The following is a 20,243-nucleotide window of genomic DNA, read 5'->3' on the forward strand; positions in this document are numbered from 1 at the left end:
GAAATCGCACACCCAAACTTAACCACCTTGAACGGGGTTGCCACCTTGAGATGGGACGTGGACCATTTCCTACGGCGATCACCAAATTAACCGTCAGCCTTTTTTACCTTCCATTTTCGTGGGTCTTATTTTAGCAAAACATCAACAAAGTCACCTTTAATAACGACCCATTCGCACGGAACAACAAACGTAGTGACTAAATTGATAGAAACATTCGATCCGATTAAAATTCGGCTCGCATTCGGAAAACGTAAAGGTCATAAGGCTAGGTGGTATTAATTGACATTATTCTATCAAAAGTGCCCGTTTGCTTCGATAGTGTTTCCTTTAAAAAATCATTGCTATTTTTATTGTGACTTTAATTTTCTTATCAAATGTTTCGAGAATGGTACGGTGCATCTGGTTATCACATATCTTTTAATCCTCTTCTAATCTACCCTTCATCAAAAGGGGAATTAATAATTATCGGCAGATATGGGAAGCAAACACGGTAACATGGCTACTTTCGTACATTTTATCTTCCTACCAAACTGCTCATAAATTAAGGAAATAAGTGTTTGTTCACAAATTAATGTGTGTGAGTCCTCGCCGCTAGTCAATTTGACCCTTGGAACTCCTAAATTATGGATATTTTTTTAAACGATTGGTACAAAGTGTACCATCTCCAGGACCAAAAGGCAGTATTGGAACGAATAGGGTTTGTTGCATTTCTACTTCATACCTATAAACCAACGTTAGTAATTCTAAGAAATTGAATCATAAGAATACTTCTACTACGCTTTTTTGATGTCCATATGAAGACCCTCACTATCAGATTCGCCCTTGACCTCTGCTACACAACAGTTGTGACCACTGTAATGCAAACATCAGTCACCGTGATGATAAGCGCCAGCCTTCTTACACATTATAAAGCCGTTTACTGCTTTTACTTGACAAAATGATGAATTATCTTACCGCTGAGTAACGGCTTCGTTCTGTAGCTGCCTGTATCTTATCAATTCCTGATCGAATCGCACGTGCGGGTGTGCGTTCCCGGGGCAGTTCTCTGTTCCGGGTTGCTGCACTTGTCAAACCGACCACTGTACTGCACTCTGAACGCACACTCTCACGCTTTTTAGCCTAGTGGCCTAACTTCACAAGCTTGGTGACATACTTTCTTTTCGAACTATGACTTCGTCACTTTTGCTATGCCACCGTTAGCATACGTTGCATATCGACCGTACCAGGTACACACAGATATGCTCTCTAGCAAACACTTCACTTCACCACATCCTACGCAATGCTCTCACAAGCTTAGCAAACAAAACATTCCACTAGACAACACAGGGCTCTCGGTACACTCGGTGTGGGACCTGATGGGATGTAATCGTCGAGTGGCGTAATCTAAGGCGTTGAAGCGCACAACACTACAGCGTAGAACTGTCGGTTTCTGCAGCACGAGCCTACACAACAACAAACGATACGACGACGAAAGGACACTTTGGCCACTGCCGATTCTTTGGGTCGAGCCCAGCTGGATGGCACAGGTTCACGATGATGGTTGAGTATCCCGCACCTGGGGTTTGGTGTTATTATAGGCCACCTATACAGTTATACGACCTTCACTTGGGAACGCACTGCTTACGCACGTCCAGCCGTAAACGTGTTTCGCTCGCGAATGCGGTTGATGCCGAAGTCACGAGGGTGCTCGTGTGCTAGCATACGCACAATGGGCCAGCCGGGCACAAAATGATTCCCGCTCTACCACACATTCTATTGTTTAGTATTTTACCTTTTTAAATAAGTTTAGCTATCAGTAGTTATGCAATAAATAAACCAACTAAATTGCTTAATTTTTCACTCTATGTAATTCAGCGTAAGTGCACCCTGAACGCCTAAAGGTATGCAAATATCTTACTTGAATATGTTAGGGTTTTAGGAGCAAGTTTTGATCGATTTACGAGAAGCATTACTTTGTACCTCCAGCAGATCACCTTCGGAGCCTTTGGTCGGGTATTTCTACCTTTCTTGACTGAATTTACTTTTGACCGGATAGCCAGTCCACCGATAAAAAATAACAGAAACAGTACAGAACAGTAAATAAAAAGCGCAATGGTTTATTTTTATCTTTATAAATTTACCCGACAGATGCTCAAAATGAACGATTCATTGCTTCGATCTGTTTCCCGAAAACCTAGAAGATCATGGTTATACATGAAATTAATGAAAACTTTTTATTTTTATTTTACGATGATTCGAGATTCTGAAGCTGAAATATGAAGGTAATAAACATCTGCAACTTTAAACTCTTTCTCGAGTCGAATCCGTTATTTTTTGTACACGTGTAATCGTGGCTTGTTGGGCATTGCTTTTCGGAGCAAATTTATGCTTCAATTTTCGAACCCAGCACATCCGATCTGTGCACATTCTTAGCAAGAGTTAAAATATTAAGTGCTTACCAATCAGCTATGAGCATCCGCTGCAGCAATAAAATTTAAATTATAATAATACACGAACACCAGATTTTTCAAATGCTCGGAATTCGGATCAATATTTTCTAAGCAATTTGACAGTAATTGAATACGTTCTGTCAAAAGAATTTATTCAACTGCCATCATGGATCAATTCATACCATTTTGATTTAAATGGACGAATGCTGAATGAAACAAGCAGAAATCATCGCAAACAACTAAACAACACATTTTTCAGCATGTTTTGTTAAATTTTTGGCTGCATTTTCCACCATTTAATTCAACTGTTCAGGTAAACAAGACTTTCATCTGTCAAATAGTTAAACTGTCAAAAGTACGATACCTTTCGTTACCTGGGCCCCGCATAACAACCCTGCTAGTGAATACACGTTGTTTGCTGGTGATTTCGGATCAGCTACCACTTTAACTACGGCACAATTGTCACACTCGACCAAGCGGTGTTATTTAAGAAAACAATTGAATTTTTACAGTGCATTTACAGTGAATTTTTACAGGGCTCGCCGGTTCCGGCAGGATTGTATTCTAAGGATAGGCTCCGCTACCACACAGTAGAAAAGTGCGCGGCATTTAACCCGATTCCTTCTCACGGGTTGTGTGACCATAACGCGAATTGAAGTTGTAGGTGCGCACCTTTTTCCGATGTGAAAACTGTGTGTTTGTGCGTGCGTGCGTCTATGTATGTTTGCTGTACGGTCGTAGTTGCCAGTTGGGGTTGATTTGGGTATCGAAACAACACCGGGGCACAGGACACCTTCGTGTGGCAACCGGAAGAAAACAATAATAATACGCATAAGACAGGAAGAGAGTGGCAAGGAGGAGAGTGAGTGAGTGCGTTCGTGTGTGTGTGCGTGGAAAATGTCTATTTTGCTGCAAGAAACTGGTGGTGGCGGTGGTGTTACCAGTGGCAGTACGGTGGTAACCACTGCGGCTACGATTCCCAACGAGGACGGTCCGGAAGGTACATCCCTTTCCGCGCACAGTGTACCAGTGTCAAAGGAAACCTGTATGGGTGATTGTCATTATGGCCGCAGCTGGAAGGAGTATGTGGATCTGCTGGCACAGACGACCGTGGTGGATGTGGACGAAAACGGTGAAAACGAAAATCAGCCGGACACAACTGTTTCCTCTGAATGCCAGCAGCAGCATCAGCAGCAAAAGCACAGCGAACATTCGTTTCCGCTCAACTGCTGCTGCCGCATGTGTTTCGTGTCGCGGGAAGTGGTGATGCAACTGTACGCCGAGGACTGCCAGTACAACTCACTGTGGGACCGTTTGCAGCTACTGATGAAGCAGTACTACGATCTGATACCGGAGTAAGTGACATTAGCTTGGTTTGATGGGCATCCACCGTGTACGGCTTACTTATCTGTCCTTCTTTCTTTCTCCCCCCTCTCACACACGCTCACCTTCCAGATCCGAGGATAACGCGCTATACAATCAGTACATGGAGCTGATGAGCAAATCGTCCCTGAAGTGGTTGACGGATTTGCGCTTTAGCAGTAACAACATGATCCAGATTTCGCTCGCATCCAACCTGCCGCTGTCGAACGAGATGGCGTTCGTGATGCTCACGAACGTGCTGAGCACTCGCGATCCGCATCAGCTGTTCGAACTGCTCTGCTTCCAGCTCCGTTCGATCGTGCAGGTGTATTGCGTTGGGTTTGAGGATCTGATTACCGAAAATCCGGAAGATGGTAGCCGTCAGTTTAATGCGCCCGAAGTGCTAAAGTACATTGTGAACGGCTACCGGAAGTTGCGCCAGTCCGCCCGTACCGTTACGCCGCTGCTGAACGTGCTGGAGCAGTGCCATCTGGGCAAGTTCGGGCTGACCTGGTGGTTAATCAATCAGCGCATCTTCCAGCGCTACTTTTACTTCGAGGTGCAGAGCATACTGCCCGAGTGTATGCTTCGGCTGCGCGGTTCCCTGCCCGAGCGCGAGTATCAGGAGCTGGTGGGCCGGTTTCTGAAGTTTGACAAGGAAATGACGGACATTTCGCTTTCGTGGGCCGATGTGTGGCCGCTACTGCACGAGTACCATCGGTCGCCGGAGGATTGTGAGCGGCGCAAGCGTATCAATACGCTGCACGGGCTAATGCAAGCGATTCGTAGTTCTCGCTACACACCGAACGCACCGGAACTGTTCGAACAGCCCGAACGACCGATCGCGGAATGGTTAGAACTGAAGAACCGGAAGCTGGTGTGGCAGTACGTAGTGCACTGTTTGAAAACGAAATGGATACCGGGTGTTAGTTCGCGGCTATCGAACGTGGCCGACACTATCAAGTGTCCCGAATGCGACCTGCCAATCAACAAGCACAACATGTAAGTGAGAAACCTTGATTTTAAATTAAAATGAAAATTTATTATCTTTTTCCCTCGTTTTTCTAGCGTTTGTGCTTGCCTGTCATGCATTATCGGTGGCGGAGTATACACACTACGGCCGACAAAGGAATTTAACGAGCGGCACGGCATGTGTACGTGTGCCGAAATGGTGATCGAAATGTTGTTCAAAAGCCCCGGCAAACCGATACCAAGCATTAGCGAGGAGGAAACTGGACCGCCAAACATTCTTCAGCTGCTGTCCTCATCGTTGCGACTATCTTGCGGTGAAACGGCAAAGCCTAACGGATGTGTGAATGCAGCAACATCCTCCCAAGACGAAGAACACAGTGCAGAGAAGCATGACGATGACTCCAAGGCAGACGAATCGAAGAACGCGCTCGCTGCAAACGAAGCGGCCGACTATCTGCCGCTAATCGAATCGTTGAGTGAGGAAGACGAGCTGTACCATATTGCGTGGGCCATATTTAAACATCTGCCCGATCGACAACCGTACCGGTGGAGCACATTGGAACCGTCCCGGTTTTGCACGTTTCAAGCGTCGCCCTGTGCGTCGATAGCTTGCCGTGTCGCGATCAACATTATTGCCCTCAACTATCCTATCCATCTGTCCCGATTGCTGATCCATTCGTACCAACCGGTCAGTGAAGAGCCGCGCCGCATCATGAAGGGCAATTGGAACACGAAGGCACGCAACTCGCTGCGCAAGCTGTGCGATAACGCGAACAAGCGTTGGCACGAGGAGCTGGACGATCAGATGCACCCGTTGCAGTTTGTCGATATGTTTTGGTCGCTGCAAAATTCTACCCTCAATCTGCCGAAGACGCGTGCCTCCGATCTGGCCGAATGGTTCATGCTCGACACGCAGCCACCACCGCGCAATGTCTTCTATCAGTATTTTACGAAATTTTTCCTCGTCAGCGAGGATGACATTGTGTTTGATTTGGAGCGTTATGAGCGGTACCGGGAACGATCCGTGTCGCCAACACGGATGGGAGAATGTTTGATGCAAAAGCTCGAATCGAATGGTGCGTTACTTGCACCGTGCACTGGCGCCTCGTCCGGCACATCCTTCTCGTCTTCTTCGACGCCCTCGTGCCTGTCCGGCTCGAACTCATCATCATCTTCATCCTCTTCTTCATCTTCGTCTTCATCCTTTTCGTTTTCTGCTGCTTCGGCTGCATCGGTGGCTGCGGCTGTTGCTGCGGCGGCTGCGACAGCTGCCTCAACGTTTATCGAACCAATGGTTAGCTCCACCGTCCAACTGCCTAACGGGAGCGGGGCAGCGGAGACCCGAGGCTGCACCTGTACGTGCAACAGTTGTGTGACAGAATTTCTGTCCAAGTCAGAATCGCTCTCGAAACAGTACGACCCAATGGCGAGAGATTCGTGGACCCAGCGCACAAAGTACGTATGCGTTACCGATAAAACATGGGCACACGTTTTATCATTACTCACTAATAACTAACTCATTTTGTGTGCGAAATAATACCATGATACCTTGATAGGAAGGTGCATAGGGTTTAAAAACGGGATTGGAAAATGGCAACAAGATATGCCAAAAACGTTATGTCAAAAAGATTTCGGCTCCTCGAGTGGAAAACTCGGAAAAATGTCGCATCTCTGTCGTTTCTTACGCGTTTCTATGGCAGTGTGTGGTTGATGAGAGATACAGCATCATGTACTCCAACACCGAAATTCTTTTGACGTAAAGTTTTGCCTTTTTGTGTTTTTGCTTGCTTTTAAAAAGGAAAATATTTTTCATTTAATGTATTAATTTTATGTCTTTCTCTTTCCAGCATGTTAGAGATGGAGCTGAAAGCACTGCTGAAGGAGCGGAACAGGTTGCTAGAAAAGGGTGGCGGTATGAACCACCCGTGCAAATTAGTGTTTTGTGATGAAACATGCACCGCTGCCGGCATTTCGCACGAACTGTCAAAAGTGGATTTGAATGTAGATGTACAAGAAGGCGATCAAACGAAAGCAATAGCTTCCACAACAGAGAAAACCGACACGACCGATGGTAATGCACCGGTTGAAACGCCGAAGAAAGAGAATGTGATATCTTCGAGTTGCCGGGAAGAGGGTGGTGTCACTATCACGCACGATGCAGGTGCACCAGAACCAGTAACTGCCATTTCTCCGTCAAAAGCGTCACTCAATGAGAACAGTAGCTCGAAGTGTACGCCAATTCCGTCTGCTGACTGTTCACAATCGGCGGTCCAGTCAAAGCATCCGGAGTTACAAACACCAGCAAAACTGTCCGCATTTGCTGAGCTCGCTGCGAGTAAACTGCCGGCCCCAAAAGCCTCAAAAACTGCTCCAAAGCAGGAAGTAGGATCCGCTTGCGGAAATGCATCAACACCTACAAAACCGAAGGCACTTCCTGGCGCACAGCGGCCAGCCACACCAACGATCCAAACGCACACCAGCGGAAACAGCAAATTGTGCCCGTGTAGTGTTTTGCCTTCGCATATAGGACCACCGCCAAAGGCTGGCACGGTCGCAAAAACGAGAGCGACGGCGACCCCCGGTACAGCAACAGCGCAGGCAACCACCACAACCAATTCGAAGGAGGATCACAAGAAATCGTGCCATCGTGGGACGGCACCACCGCCCAGTACGGCCGGTGATAAAGCGGAAGGGTCGTGCGTTTGCTACTATTGTACCCTGTTCGGGCAGAGTGTATGTTTAGTTAGTTTCAAACCGGAAGACGGTTTCGTGAGCAAATGATTTATTTTTTCCTTCTTTTTTTTCTCTCTCTCTCTCTCTCTCTCTCTCTCTCTATCTCTGTCTTTTAGGAATGTAACCATAATCAAAGAACTAATGAAACGCGAGAAAAGCTACGGAAAAAGCTGCAGAAACAACAAATGATGAACGACAAACTGTTCAACGAGGAGCGACAAAAACAGCAGCAAAAAGCAGCCAACCCAAAAGCGATACCAGCAAAATCCTGCGCCGTAAGCAACGGCGCTATCACACCGTCTGTGACGACCGGTAAAGCTAGCAACGTGCCTGCTATTTGCCACACAGTCGCTCAAACTGCAAACAGCAGCATTAAAACGGTTCCCGACAAGGGAGCCAAAAACAAAGCCACCAAATCGGCCACAGCCGCAGATCTGGGTACGGCCAGTAAAGGCACGGAACCGTACTTTAAATCAATCGACGACATTTTGCGCTTTATCGAGGGAGACGATTCATTTAAAGGTGCCAGCTGTAACACGCCAAAAGCTAGCAACAAGTCGAAAGGTGATCAGAAGCAGCAAGCGGCACCACCGAAGAAGCCAACCGCAACACCCGCAACAAAAGACTCGGACGCGGCGAAGAAAGCGACAAAGTTGAACGAAAGTCTGAAAGCGATCGCCGAGCTGGAGGTCTTACGGCAGCGATTATACGATTGCCAGAGAAAAGAGCAGCAAGCCCTACAAATTCTACAACAGCAACAGTCGGGATTGAGCAAAAAGGAGCGCAAAGATTTGCCGCTCAAGTTGCAAGCATACCGGCAAACGAAGAACGAATTGCACGCAGCCATCAACGGGCTCGTCACCAGCATACGAAGCGAAATACCGGAATATTCGTTCAAGCTGGAAGCATTCGGAGCCCCCGCAACCGGAACCCAAAAGTCACCCGTTCCAGGAATAGAAGAGACGGGCGGACGGAAAGTATCCGGACCGCTCGGAGCTATGCTTCCACCTCCACCAGGTGGAAAAACGGCCAGCAACGTGTGTTCCACGAAGTTTACCAAGCTACATGAAACGCTAAGCATTTTCAAGCAAAAGCGCCAGCAGCATCTAGGCGAATATCAGCAGCAGCAAGACCAACTGTTGCAGGAACATTTGCAACAATTTAAGCAACAGCAGCTGGGTAGCAACAGCGCCGATTCTACCGCTCAACAACAGCTGGTAACGATCAAACGAACCTTTCTACCCCATCCACAGCCTCAGGTAACGGTTACGGCCAAGGGTGATTCACCTGACCAAGATCAAATACTTTACACGTTCATCAATGGGCAGATAGTTCCAGTTAGCAATGGATCACCGGCCGGAGCTGGTACAGATCTCCAGCACCAAACATCAAACCCGGCGGCTCCACGTCACGTATGGCAGCAGGGCAAGGATATGCCCGTGCTGCCAAAGCCGGAACCCGGCGATCCGCTGGCAGATTTTAGTCAGCAGGAGAAACGTCTCATCCAGGAGTACGTGGATCAATGGTACCAGCAACCGTTGGAACCCATGATGGCAGTACCGGAACCGGATGGGCAAAGCAAACGTGCATCGGCAAAAGCGAAGAAAAAGTCCGGAACGGGAGGAGATAACAACCAGCAGCAGCAGCAGCAGCAGCCACCCTTCGACCCGATGGAGGAATTCATATACAAGCGTATGATGCGACGAAGCGCGGAGCTGGTCAAGAATCTACAAACCGATCGGAAAGGTGATCCCGAAAAGCTTTTGCTCGCCCACAAACTTAAGCAAAATATGCTCGATTTTCATAAGAATTCACCACCACAGGAAAGGGCGTCTTCGGCAAAAGCAAGCGGTTCTGGGAACAGCAAGAGCAATAACGTTACTGCGCCACCACCACCACCGCCAACAAGCAATCCACCCTCCAAGAAGGAACCGGCCACAAAAGCTAAGGCAGAGGTGACAACCGGAGGTGGCAAAAATAAAAAAGGTAACACCAAGAAGGACAAAATGATTGAAGAGGTTGATGAAATTGTGGCACGCTTGAATTTGCTTGATAGCGATGAAGAGGATACGAAACCGTCGAAACACGGTCGGAAGCAAAAGCTAGCGGCAGCAACACAGCCAAAGGTATTGAATCGTAAACAAAGTAAAGATTCCATCGTTTCCAGCAGTAGTGGTGGTGGTGGGAATGCGTCATCCGGTGGTAAGCAGCAGAATCAATCGCAAGAATCGCAAAAGAAGGTAAAGGACACTGCTGCTGCCGGAACGCAACCGAAACGCGTCAAAGAGCACGACGCCCGCACGAAGCCTATGGTGGAAAAAGCAATAATTAAAGACAAAGGTAGTAAGGTTGAATCGCAGCAACCAGCTTCCAACTCGGTAGATACAGCATCGTCAACAGCAGTTGAAACTACCAAAGTCGTTTTGCGTAAGAAAGCGCCTAAAACGTTCATTGACCCGGAGTTCGATAATAACGCGTTCCGGTTGCTAAACATGGACGATTCCGAATCCGAGATTGAGGAGGAGGAAGAGGATAAGGAGCAGGACGAAGAGATTATTCCGACCGTTGGAAAAGAGGTTCAAGCGGAGGTATCTGTGCAAGGCAAACAGAAACCTCAAAAAGAATCCACTCCAGAAATCGTAACCGGGCATGACAAATCGAAAACGCTCGTCCCAGCAACGACACAGAAGGAGAAAAAAGCTTCCCAAAAGAAGGCGCACATAAAGCAGGAACGAGAATCGAACCCATCTGGTAAGCAACAGACGCAAAAGCGCGATGATGTTGACAGTACTCCAAAAACGCCGACCCCGACCCAAGATGCGTCCGAATCGCGACTAAAGAAACAAACACCGGCCCAAGCAATGGTGGAGAAAATTAGTGCCCTGCTCGATAGTCCCGGGCTGTCGAACCGTCAGCGTAAGCAAATGATACGTCAGCTCGAACAGGCCCAGGCAACAATCCAATCGCAACTGTTACAAAATGCGGCCAAAGCCACCAAGGCTAAGGTGCAGGCACAAGCGCAACAAGAAAAGATTGCCAATCAAATGGCGATGCCGACGAAGGTGGGGGCCGGAAAGGACCAGGCAAGCGGTAAACCAACACGACCATCCGCCGCAACCAATGTGGACAATGGTGGTACTAACGGAGGTACCGGCCCGGCTCGGAACAGTCTAATGGAGCAGCTGAAACGTGGCATACGGGCGGAAGGATTAGATCTTCCGCCCGGCATTACGCTAACCCGGCTCGATGCGATACAGGCGGAAGCTTTGCGGCTGAAGCGCGAATCGATACGGAAGCTCAGCGTACCGGCAAAACCGTTGGTGCCGCCGGTAGATCCTTCATCCTCTGCTATACTGGCCGGTTCGTTCGGTGCTGTTGGTAGTAGCGCATCAAATGCTGGCATGTTTGTCGTTAATCCTATGTCACCGATAGCTATGCCCGGGCAGGATTCGGTAATTATGGTAAATACGGGCACATTGCGGACCCAAGAGCAACCATCGCCATTGCTAGAATCCGCTCAAAATGGCGCTGATCGGAAGAAACGCAACAAGCGACGCAAAAACAAAGGCAAAGATCAGGACACAAACGATAATCTTTCCGCTTCCATCGGTACAGCTGTTTCGGGTGGTGTTGAGGGTGGCCCAAGAGCACCGGGCAGTGCGCCACTTGCCGAAGGAAGCAATATTGTTACACTGCGCAATCCCATGTTTCACAGCGCTCCGATGGGACACGGCGGTATGGCGGGTGGTTTAGGCATGCATCCTCCTGGCGTCGGTGCTGGACCCATGATGGCAGATGTACAGGGCGCACGGATGACGCTCGGGTACGATCAGCCGGCAAAGATTTTCAAAAACGATAACGGCATGTTTACGATACGCAATCCGGCGTTGCACCATGCGGTATCGGGCGGTGCACCATCGGAAGTTACCGGATTCCGTCCGTTCAATGCTGCGTACCTGGTGGAGAATGGAATTATGCCACCGTCCGGCACTATGCAGAATCCGATGGGGACGGCAGTACCGCAGGTCACAGCAGCCGTATCATCCGGCCCTGGGACAATCGTACCTGGTAGCACTGGCATACCGGCTTACCTGCAGCAATATCCCGCACCGGCGCTGGATGAAAGCACGATGGGACCACGCAAGTGTAAATCCGTCATCGGTAGCGAGATGAAGAATGCGCAAAAACAAAAACAAAACTCACTGCAGCAGCAGCAGGTTGGCCTCGGTAGTGGAATGGCGCCCGGAAGAAGTTGGCAGAACATGAATGGAAGTACCTGTCAGGACATCTTCATTACGCCTTCATCTTCACCAAGCGCCACGACGAATGCCGGTGGCCTCGGAGAATCGTCGCATTACTCATCGTTCAACCATTACAACCTCACCGGACAGGATCTGCTGCATGGAACTGGTCCGGCGAGCAGGTATGGTGGTGGCACTACTGCGGGTATGATGGGTCCGCCCGGATACTATCACGGCGGGGGTAATGGTGCATCGGTCCTGACTAAAGGTTCGCCCAGTGTGAGTGCGATCGGTTCGGAACGATCGCATGGTCTGTCGTATTTGGGCGGTGGCGGTGCTGATGTATCCAGCACTTTGGCGACACACTGTTGCGACGATGAGGCACCGAGCGCGTTCTTTAATGGCAACAGTCTCGGCAGCTTAGCAACGGGAACGTTAAGCAGCCGAACCCGGTACGATGATCTTGCATTCTTGCAAAACTTACAGCCAGGCCAGCGGCTCAACAGTGAGGTAAGTGGTCCATTTTTTATATACCTTTTGATTTTGGCTCTCTGGACAGTCATTCTGGACAGTATCCAGATATTCTGCGGAAAGAGACGATTCAAGTCAAATGGCTCAAAGTCTACAAAAAAGCATCCTATTGACAAAATCTTCCTACTAAGGCACTATTAAGGCAAATTTGTATTGATAAATCCCTTAGTATTGGTCATTATGGCAATTTTGACAAAATAGAAAGCCATTCAACACCATTTGGCGGGAGTCACCGGCGGGATTTTTCATTTCATACGAAAAATCGGTATCCCAACCCTTCTGAATCGTTTCCTGATACGCATAAAAGATCGTTAAGCCAAAAAGAAGAAAAAGAAGTGCAATATAACATGAGTGCAATATCTACCAAAGCATTATTTTGTACATTAATGATCTTCCTTATCTTCTTTCCCGCTAAAGGTTACCATACATAGCATCAACGAGTCGAAAATGCGTCGTCAACAGGCACAAAACTACACGCACGACATTCAAATCACGGCCATACCGGCACCGTCACCTCCTGTTGGAGGAAGAGGAGTGGGGGCAATGGGAGCGCCAGTTGTGCCAAGCACCGTGTCACTGCAGCACTTGATGCAACAAGCACACCAGGTGCATCATGAACAGCAGACCCAGGACGCTCAGCTGCACCGTTCCGATCTCAGTCCCGGTTCCGGTTCAGTAGGATCTGGCAGCGGTTCCGGTACCAGGACCGGTGTCGCGTTAACCGATTTCATGGACAGTCGAGTGTCCGGCGGTGGTAGCAGCTCGTCCACGTCTGCCGATCTGTTGGCTTCTTCGCTCGAGCTGGACGCGAAAACCTTTTTGCGCGAGTATCAGCTAGGCCAGCTGCAGCAGCAGATGCAAGATTTGCAGCTACAATCACTACAGCAGCAACTATCGGGAGAATTCGGAGGTAAATAGTGTGCGGCAGGAGTGTGTGCAGGGGATGGGAAGGAAGTGTATCGAGGGGGCGTGGGGTTTACGATTAAATGAGCAAGTTCTCTTAGCCGGTGACATGCTTTCGTGCCGATTTGTGTTTCCTTGACGCCGCGATGTTTACGTCTGTTTTCACCTTTGCCTAGATAACGTGTTCGCAACGAAGCAACCGAGCGTTAGTGTGGCTGACCAGGATTCGAACGAGCGGGATCGGGAATCGGTTGACCGTTTGAACTATTTCTTTAACGCAGCGGGTGTCGGTAGCATGAAACTAAACCATAAACCAACCGTGCATAATGCGTCAGCCGCAAACAATACAACAGCGGAGCCAGTATCCGCAAGCATTGCGGTGGATGATGGCGAGCAAAACAATCCTGGAGGTGTTAGTATCGGTGGCGAGGAGCTGCAACGACCGCAGCAACCACCAATCGGAACACCTTCCAGCAAGAGTGTTCAGCAGCAAAGGTTACAGCACAATGGGACACCGATCTCAACAGCCAGTAGCATACTGTACCCGGCCACTGCCGACAGTCCAGCCTCGTCCGTGTCCGTTTTCGATGGCATCTCGTCGTCTCTGAGCAGCCAGGCACATTCGATCGACGATCTTTACACCGGTCTGCTGGTAACGGCTTCACCGCCCACATCGATCTCCGGCAGTAACGAAGGGCCCGTATGTAACACGAACCTTCTAAACTCTCAGCTGAACGTAAATGAATTGCATCAACAGGTGAGTTCCGACACGGTGCCGTCATTGGGCGTTAGTGCGTATGCATTGTCGAACGTAAATGGTCTATCCGAAGTAAGTCTTACCGACAGTTCTACTACATTAACCAAGAAGTAAACTGAGGCGGGAATCTCCGCTTCAAAAAAGGACGCCTTCCAAGCATGGTAGATTATAAGCCGGGCTCGATAATACAAACAATTACTACGGTTGATTTCACCAATGCTTTGAGTGCTCAACTAAAGGTTAGGTTCTCTCTCAGCAGCTCGGTAGAGACATTGGAAACAAACACCATTTTGCTGTTGATATTTGTCTCGTTAATCAGTTTTTTCCCCCATCCCGGGAAGGATTTAGAGTGGCAGAAGAGGGTTCGGAAAAAAACGTTTCGTTGATTGTCGCACACTCGCCACACACACGAAATGGTTCAAATGATAAAATGAAATAAATGTTTGTACATATGCATTGGTCAGCCCTTTATGAACGCGCAGTTGTTCGCAAAACTTCCGAACGATATTCTACAAAAAAAAGTACTGGAGAAAGGTTGAAATTAGAGTTATCGGTGATAAAAGGGTGCGTGTGTGTTTGTGTTGCAGCAATCCAACAGACAGGAATGCAAGAAAGGAAAATATAGCAAGATATCGAATGAAACGGTGATGTTAGCTTGAGTGGAATGTTTGTTCCAAGCCAATGCCGAAACTTTCTTCCAAAACTCAGTGATGTTCTCGGTAAGTTTGTTGATTTATTCATTTTCATTCGTTTCACATATCTCTTTTTTGATACGTTATCCACATACCACCATAATCTATGCTTGCGTTGTGTCAAAGGGTTCAAGTGCCTTGCAAATTCAAAATTATTGTCATTTTTTTTCAGACTTCACTATTGTAAATTGTTTTTAACAAAATCATGCGAAACGTGCTTGAATGCTGTGTTTGACACCTCTGCACATTTATTTTCGCTAATGTTAAGCACTTTGCATACCTTTGGGCGCTCATACGCTTTTTTTTTCAACACACTTTTCGTGGAGGTCATTGCTCTTCAACCCTTTTCAAATGTCGTAAGATTACAATATTTGACTGCATCTGCTTATGCTTAAAAGAGCAAAACTAAAATATTTATAATTCATCATGACGGAACAATGCCCTTTTGTCAGTAAAAGTAAAATAATCTTAATATGTATTGACTCAGCTTAACAACTTATTCATATGCTGGCTGTTAACTGAAACAGTGTAACGAAAATGTTATCTGTCGCCAAGTACTTTTCATTGCTTTATAAAACATGGAACGATAAGAATTGATTGGTTGAGAATTGATTATTCTTTTATGAGCAGTTGTCCAAGAACTACTCGTCCATTTAACCGACGAGCATCTAAACCAATACGGATCAGCTGCCTTAAAAACAAGGCAAATGGCCTGATTTCCCATCTCAACACAACTACTATAAAATCATCTCTTTCAGCATAAGAAGTGCTCACAACTTATGTACCATGTTACGTAGAGTAGTTTAAAATTCTATAAAACAGTCCAGTGAAAACTATATTTATGGTTCTACATTTGCTGAGACACAATAAACAATGTTTAAAATGCTTGGTTGCTTATCTAACGCAATACCACAACATCGTCTAGGCCTAGAATGTTGAAATAATAGGCAAAAACTCATCTCTTCTTAATGGTTTGCCAATTGTACAACGTCACACGCGACTTCATTCAACCAACATCTACCACATAGCATTGTTTTTAGTTGTGCTTCCGTATATCATTAACACGTCTCAATAGATACAGCAACAGGTGTTCTGAGGTCATGGAATTTATATAAAACAATGCGCTTCAAGCTAGTTCCAAGATTTTCCTGTTGCCAACACTGTCACTCTGGTAGTGTGATCTCGAGACTTCAATATGCTGTCATCGGCATATTTGCGCCTTAAATTGCTAAAGAGTAGAATATGTGTTCTTGCTGTGCTTCTCTTGCTATTAGCATTCATCTTGACTAATGGATCGTTTGAAAGCAGCCATTGTTCCTGTGACAAAAGTGAAGAACCCGGTGCATTATCGTCAAACAAAGTGCAGACAAAGTGCAAAGAGCAAAATGCTGAAAGTGCATGGGAACATACGAAATCACAGACAAGAGTACAGAATGTTGTTCGAAAACGGAGACAAATTATTCAGCTACATAAATCAGCTGTTCGGGTATACCAGCCGGAAAAAAGTAATACAGCCGCGCAATCAGCAAGTGTTGTAAATGTTTTCTCATCGCAAAATAGTAATACAGCCACAATGCCAAGGATATATGCAGATGTTGATAAACCTAGAGTTTTATATCCAAATTCACCGATCCAAAACAACAAACTTTCCGTAGGACAGTGGTCTGCAATAATAATGCAAGATGGATTACAAAGCACGGGACGAACTGGAGCAAACCCTGATTGTTCGATCTGGGGTTCACTCTTTCCACAGTATAGTGATAGTGAAATCTCATATTTTCATCCGACCAATAAGCCTACGGAAAACTGTTACTGTCCCTATCCACTGAGAACAAAGAATACACTCTGTTATCATATGGTAACATGCTTTCCAAGAACAACTACCATTTCAATTTCCTCTACATCGATTACCACTACTACAACGATGTCTACTACAAGTTCAACAACTGACAGTACAACTACTGACAGCACAACGACTGACAGTACAACGACTGACAGTACAACGACTGACAGTACAACGACTGACAGTACAACTACCGATAGTACAACAACTGACAGTACAACGACTGACAGTACGACGACTGACACTACAACTACAACAACTCCTACAACGACAACAACGAGAACTTCTTCAAAAACGACTCGTAAAACTGATCGTACAACGTCTGCTACTACTAAAAGAACTAGAACAACAGAGTCTAAAACTACTCGTAGAACGATGCCCACTACCACCACTCGTAGAAATAATCGGTCTTCACCGGGAACTCGAATGACTAAAACGCCTTCTTCAAATAATCGAAAGTAAACATTTCATACAGTCAAGCGGGGCGGATATACACCGTGTAACTGAAATAAAAGTGTACAACAATTCAGACTCAAAAATGATGTTTTCCTTCAGGAGATGTTACAAAATATAATGCTTAAGATGATGAATTACTTTAAGAATATTTCTTTTCTATGTTAAGAGTATTTCTTGACAAACGCATCGTGCCCAGTAATACAGACAACACAAAGTTAAAAACAGGCGTCAACATTAGGTTATTACTGTCACCAAGTATTGCTATAAGTGTGATGGTTGACATGAAATGAGTTCGTCGCCGCTCACAGCGTAAGTACCTCACGACTAGAAACATTTATCTCAGCACAATACTATTTGTAAACAACGGACGTGTTGTTGAATGAGTGCGTTCTTTGAATGCACCGTGTCTGAGCCACGTGCCCCATTAATGGCTGTTCCTCTTCGATGCTAGCTTAGTTCCTTGGTTAGCTGCTTAAAGTCCATTGAGTAAAACAGAATGCATATTTGCGAGCAAACGAGTGAGTTTGCAGTGTAGTAAGTGACATTTTCAATATTCCGTTTGTTTTTACATATAGAAAAATAGCAGTGGGACATTTTTGAGTAGATGAAAATAAATAAGGAAGCTGTTCATGCTATCGATAGCAAATTCAAACAAAAAGTAAAGGTAGTGCAACTGACCAAAAAAATAAATTTACTGAATTAAAGAATGTACCTTGGTTTAAATACAGTTTTGTCTTTGATTTTAACTCAAGCTATGCGCATTGCATACCTTTGGGCGTTCATACGCTACATACGCAAAGGCAGCGAGTCACGGGAGATTTCAATGCTCTAAGTGAGTATTAAAAGGGTAGCGAGTTGACAAACTCCAAGAAATCAGAGTGTGTTACCGACCTGGCAGATAGTTTTATCTAGAGATGGTAGTTCACCGAAATAACAGCAGACCTAAGGTGATCGGCTGTCGAAATAAGGATCGAGATATCGTCATTTACCAGGAAGAGGTTTTTTATCGATGAGCTCATGCTACTACCATCTCAACGTCCAACAATGGAAGCGTCATGAGTTGATGCATCCCCCAGAGAGGCCAGAATATTGATTTGGCACATGACGGTACCAATTAAATGCGCGGGATAAATAAGTAAGTGAGTAAGTATGTGACAGCTACTACGTGATGGCTGTCGTGTGAGACCAAAAACTCAAAGTTACAGGCTACGACAGTTGATGTAGAACCCTACATAAAAGAGGACTATGAGCCGCACAACTGACGCCAGACGTAAGTAAACTGTGTTTGATACGCCTGTCCAATTATCCTGTACAAAGAGAAAACAACGTCTAGGTCTAGAATGTAGAAAAAAATTACAAAACCCCTCTTTCTGTTGTAGGCTATCAAATGTAGAACCCCACACGCGACATCATTTAACTAATATCAACCACATAACATTGTTTTTAGTTGTGCTTCCGTATATCATTAACACGTCTCAATAGATACAGCAACAGGTGTTCTGAGGTCATGGAATTTATATAAAACAATGCGCTTCAAGCTAGTTCCAAGATTTTCCTGTTGCCAACACTGTCACTCTGGTAGTGTGATCTCGAGACTCCAATATGCTGTCATCGGCATATTTGCGCCTTAAATTGCACAAAAGTAGAAAGTGTATTCTTGCTGTGCTTCTCTTGCTATTAGCATTCATCTTGACTAATGGATCGTTTGAAAACAGCCATTGTTCATGTGAGATAAGTGAAGAACCCAGTGCATTATCGCCAAATAATGTGAAGTCAGAGCAACATTCTGAAAGTGTGTGGAAAGACTCGAAAACACAGCCAAGAGTACAGAATGTTGTTCGAAAACGAAGACGGGTTAGTGAACTGTATGTAAGGCCAAATGTGCCTGCACGAGCGGAAGTACTTAATGATGGATCACCTGTTCATGTGTATCAGCCGGAAAAAAGTAATACAGCCAAAGAATCAACGATTCTCAAAATGAATCAGCCCAGCAATCCAACGGAAATGCAGCAGCCAAACGTAGGACTATTCCAAGATGGCTCATATGCACGAGTTTCGCAAAGGCAAAGTAACCGTCCATTCGAATGGCAACAACTGAGTCAAAGAATATTGCCCTATAGATTAGAAGGCAAGGGACGAACTGGAGCAAACCTCGATAGTTCCCTCTTTCCGCAGCATAGTGATGGTACAGGGATATACAACACGCACATTAGCGGGAATCCGGCAGATGGAGGGAACCCATATATTCATCCGACCAATAAGCCTACGGAAAACTGTTACTGTCCCTATCCACTGAGGGCAAAGAATAAACTCTGTTATCATATGGTAACGTGCTTTCCAAGAACAACTTCAACGATGTCTACTACAAGTTCAACAACTGACAGTACAACGACTGACAGTACAACTACCGATAGTACAACGACTGACAGCACAACGACTGACAGTACAACAACTGACAGTACAACAACTGACAGCACAACGACTGACAGTACAACTACTGACAGTACAACGACAACAACTGACACTACAACTACTAACACTACAACTACTGAAACTACGACCACAACTACAACGACTCCTACAACGACCACTACTACCACGACAACTACTCCTACTACAACCACAACGACAACTACTCCTACTACTACTACAACGAGACCTACTACGACTTCTACCACAGAAAGAACGAGACCTACTATGCCTACTACTACAGAAAGAACGAGACCTACTATGCCTACTACTACAGAAAGAACGAGACCTGCTCCTCCCACCACTCCAACGACTACAACGACTCGCCGGCCTAGAGTTCCAGATAGAAGATAATAGAGAATCTGTCTTTAGCTGCAGTCAAGTAGCATGACGTATGTAGTATCATAATTTCAATCAATATAAGAACTTTTTTTGGAAAGCGTCCATAAATCAACCTTAATATGAAACAAAAATAATAAAATAAATGAACTAGAATTGAATGATAGAATCGAGCTTGTGATACATTGCATATCAATCAACTATGATCAGCGATAAACGTTCAGTCCTGCACAATTGGGGTTCGTCGCCGTAGAAAAAACAATCATAGAAATCAATGAGGGTTTATACTCAGCAAAAAACAGTTTGTCAACCATTAACACTAATTCCGGTCGCTCGTGTTCATTGACTTTTCGTGGTAGGGCGTAGGTAGCTCGCGACTAGAAACACATATCTACGCGACAATACTATTTGTAAACATCGTACGTGTTGTTGAATGAGTGCGTTTTACAAATGTGCCGTGTCTGAGCCACGTGCCCCGTCAATGCTGGCTTAGTTGCTTAGCTAGCTCCTTATAGA

The 20,243-nt window shown here is 46.0% G+C and overlaps 5 protein-coding genes across 5 annotated transcripts in view; all 5 read left to right on the forward strand.

The window, feature by feature from the left end:
* The window catches only part of LOC126558283 (serine protease snake-like), a 483,926-nt gene that overhangs the window by 369,067 nt on the left and 94,616 nt on the right, over positions 1-20,243 (forward strand). The window lies entirely within an intron of this gene.
* The window catches only part of LOC126558685 (alpha-tocopherol transfer protein-like), a 332,449-nt gene that overhangs the window by 206,608 nt on the left and 105,598 nt on the right, over positions 1-20,243 (forward strand). The gene's annotated exons all lie outside the window — the stretch shown is intronic.
* Positions 3,327-15,716, forward strand: LOC126566626 (uncharacterized). The gene is made up of 8 exons (XM_050223276.1): positions 3,327-3,784; positions 3,885-4,793; positions 4,860-6,218; positions 6,611-7,505; positions 7,613-12,247; positions 12,686-13,178; positions 13,348-14,000; positions 15,696-15,716. The coding sequence occupies exons 1-8, from the start codon at positions 3,327-3,329 to the stop codon at positions 15,714-15,716; spliced, it is 9,423 nt and encodes a 3,140-aa protein (XP_050079233.1).
* On the forward strand, positions 15,816-16,925 carry LOC126566642 (uncharacterized). Its single transcript, XM_050223277.1, has one exon. The coding sequence runs from the start codon at positions 15,816-15,818 to the stop codon at positions 16,923-16,925; it is 1,110 nt and encodes a 369-aa protein (XP_050079234.1).
* On the forward strand, positions 18,522-19,742 carry LOC126566658 (transcription initiation factor TFIID subunit 12-like). Its single transcript, XM_050223278.1, has one exon. The coding sequence runs from the start codon at positions 18,522-18,524 to the stop codon at positions 19,740-19,742; it is 1,221 nt and encodes a 406-aa protein (XP_050079235.1).

The sequence above is a fragment of the Anopheles maculipalpis genome, chromosome 2RL, assembly GCF_943734695.1.
Source record: "Anopheles maculipalpis chromosome 2RL, idAnoMacuDA_375_x, whole genome shotgun sequence".
Lineage (NCBI taxonomy): Eukaryota > Metazoa > Arthropoda > Insecta > Diptera > Culicidae > Anopheles > Anopheles maculipalpis.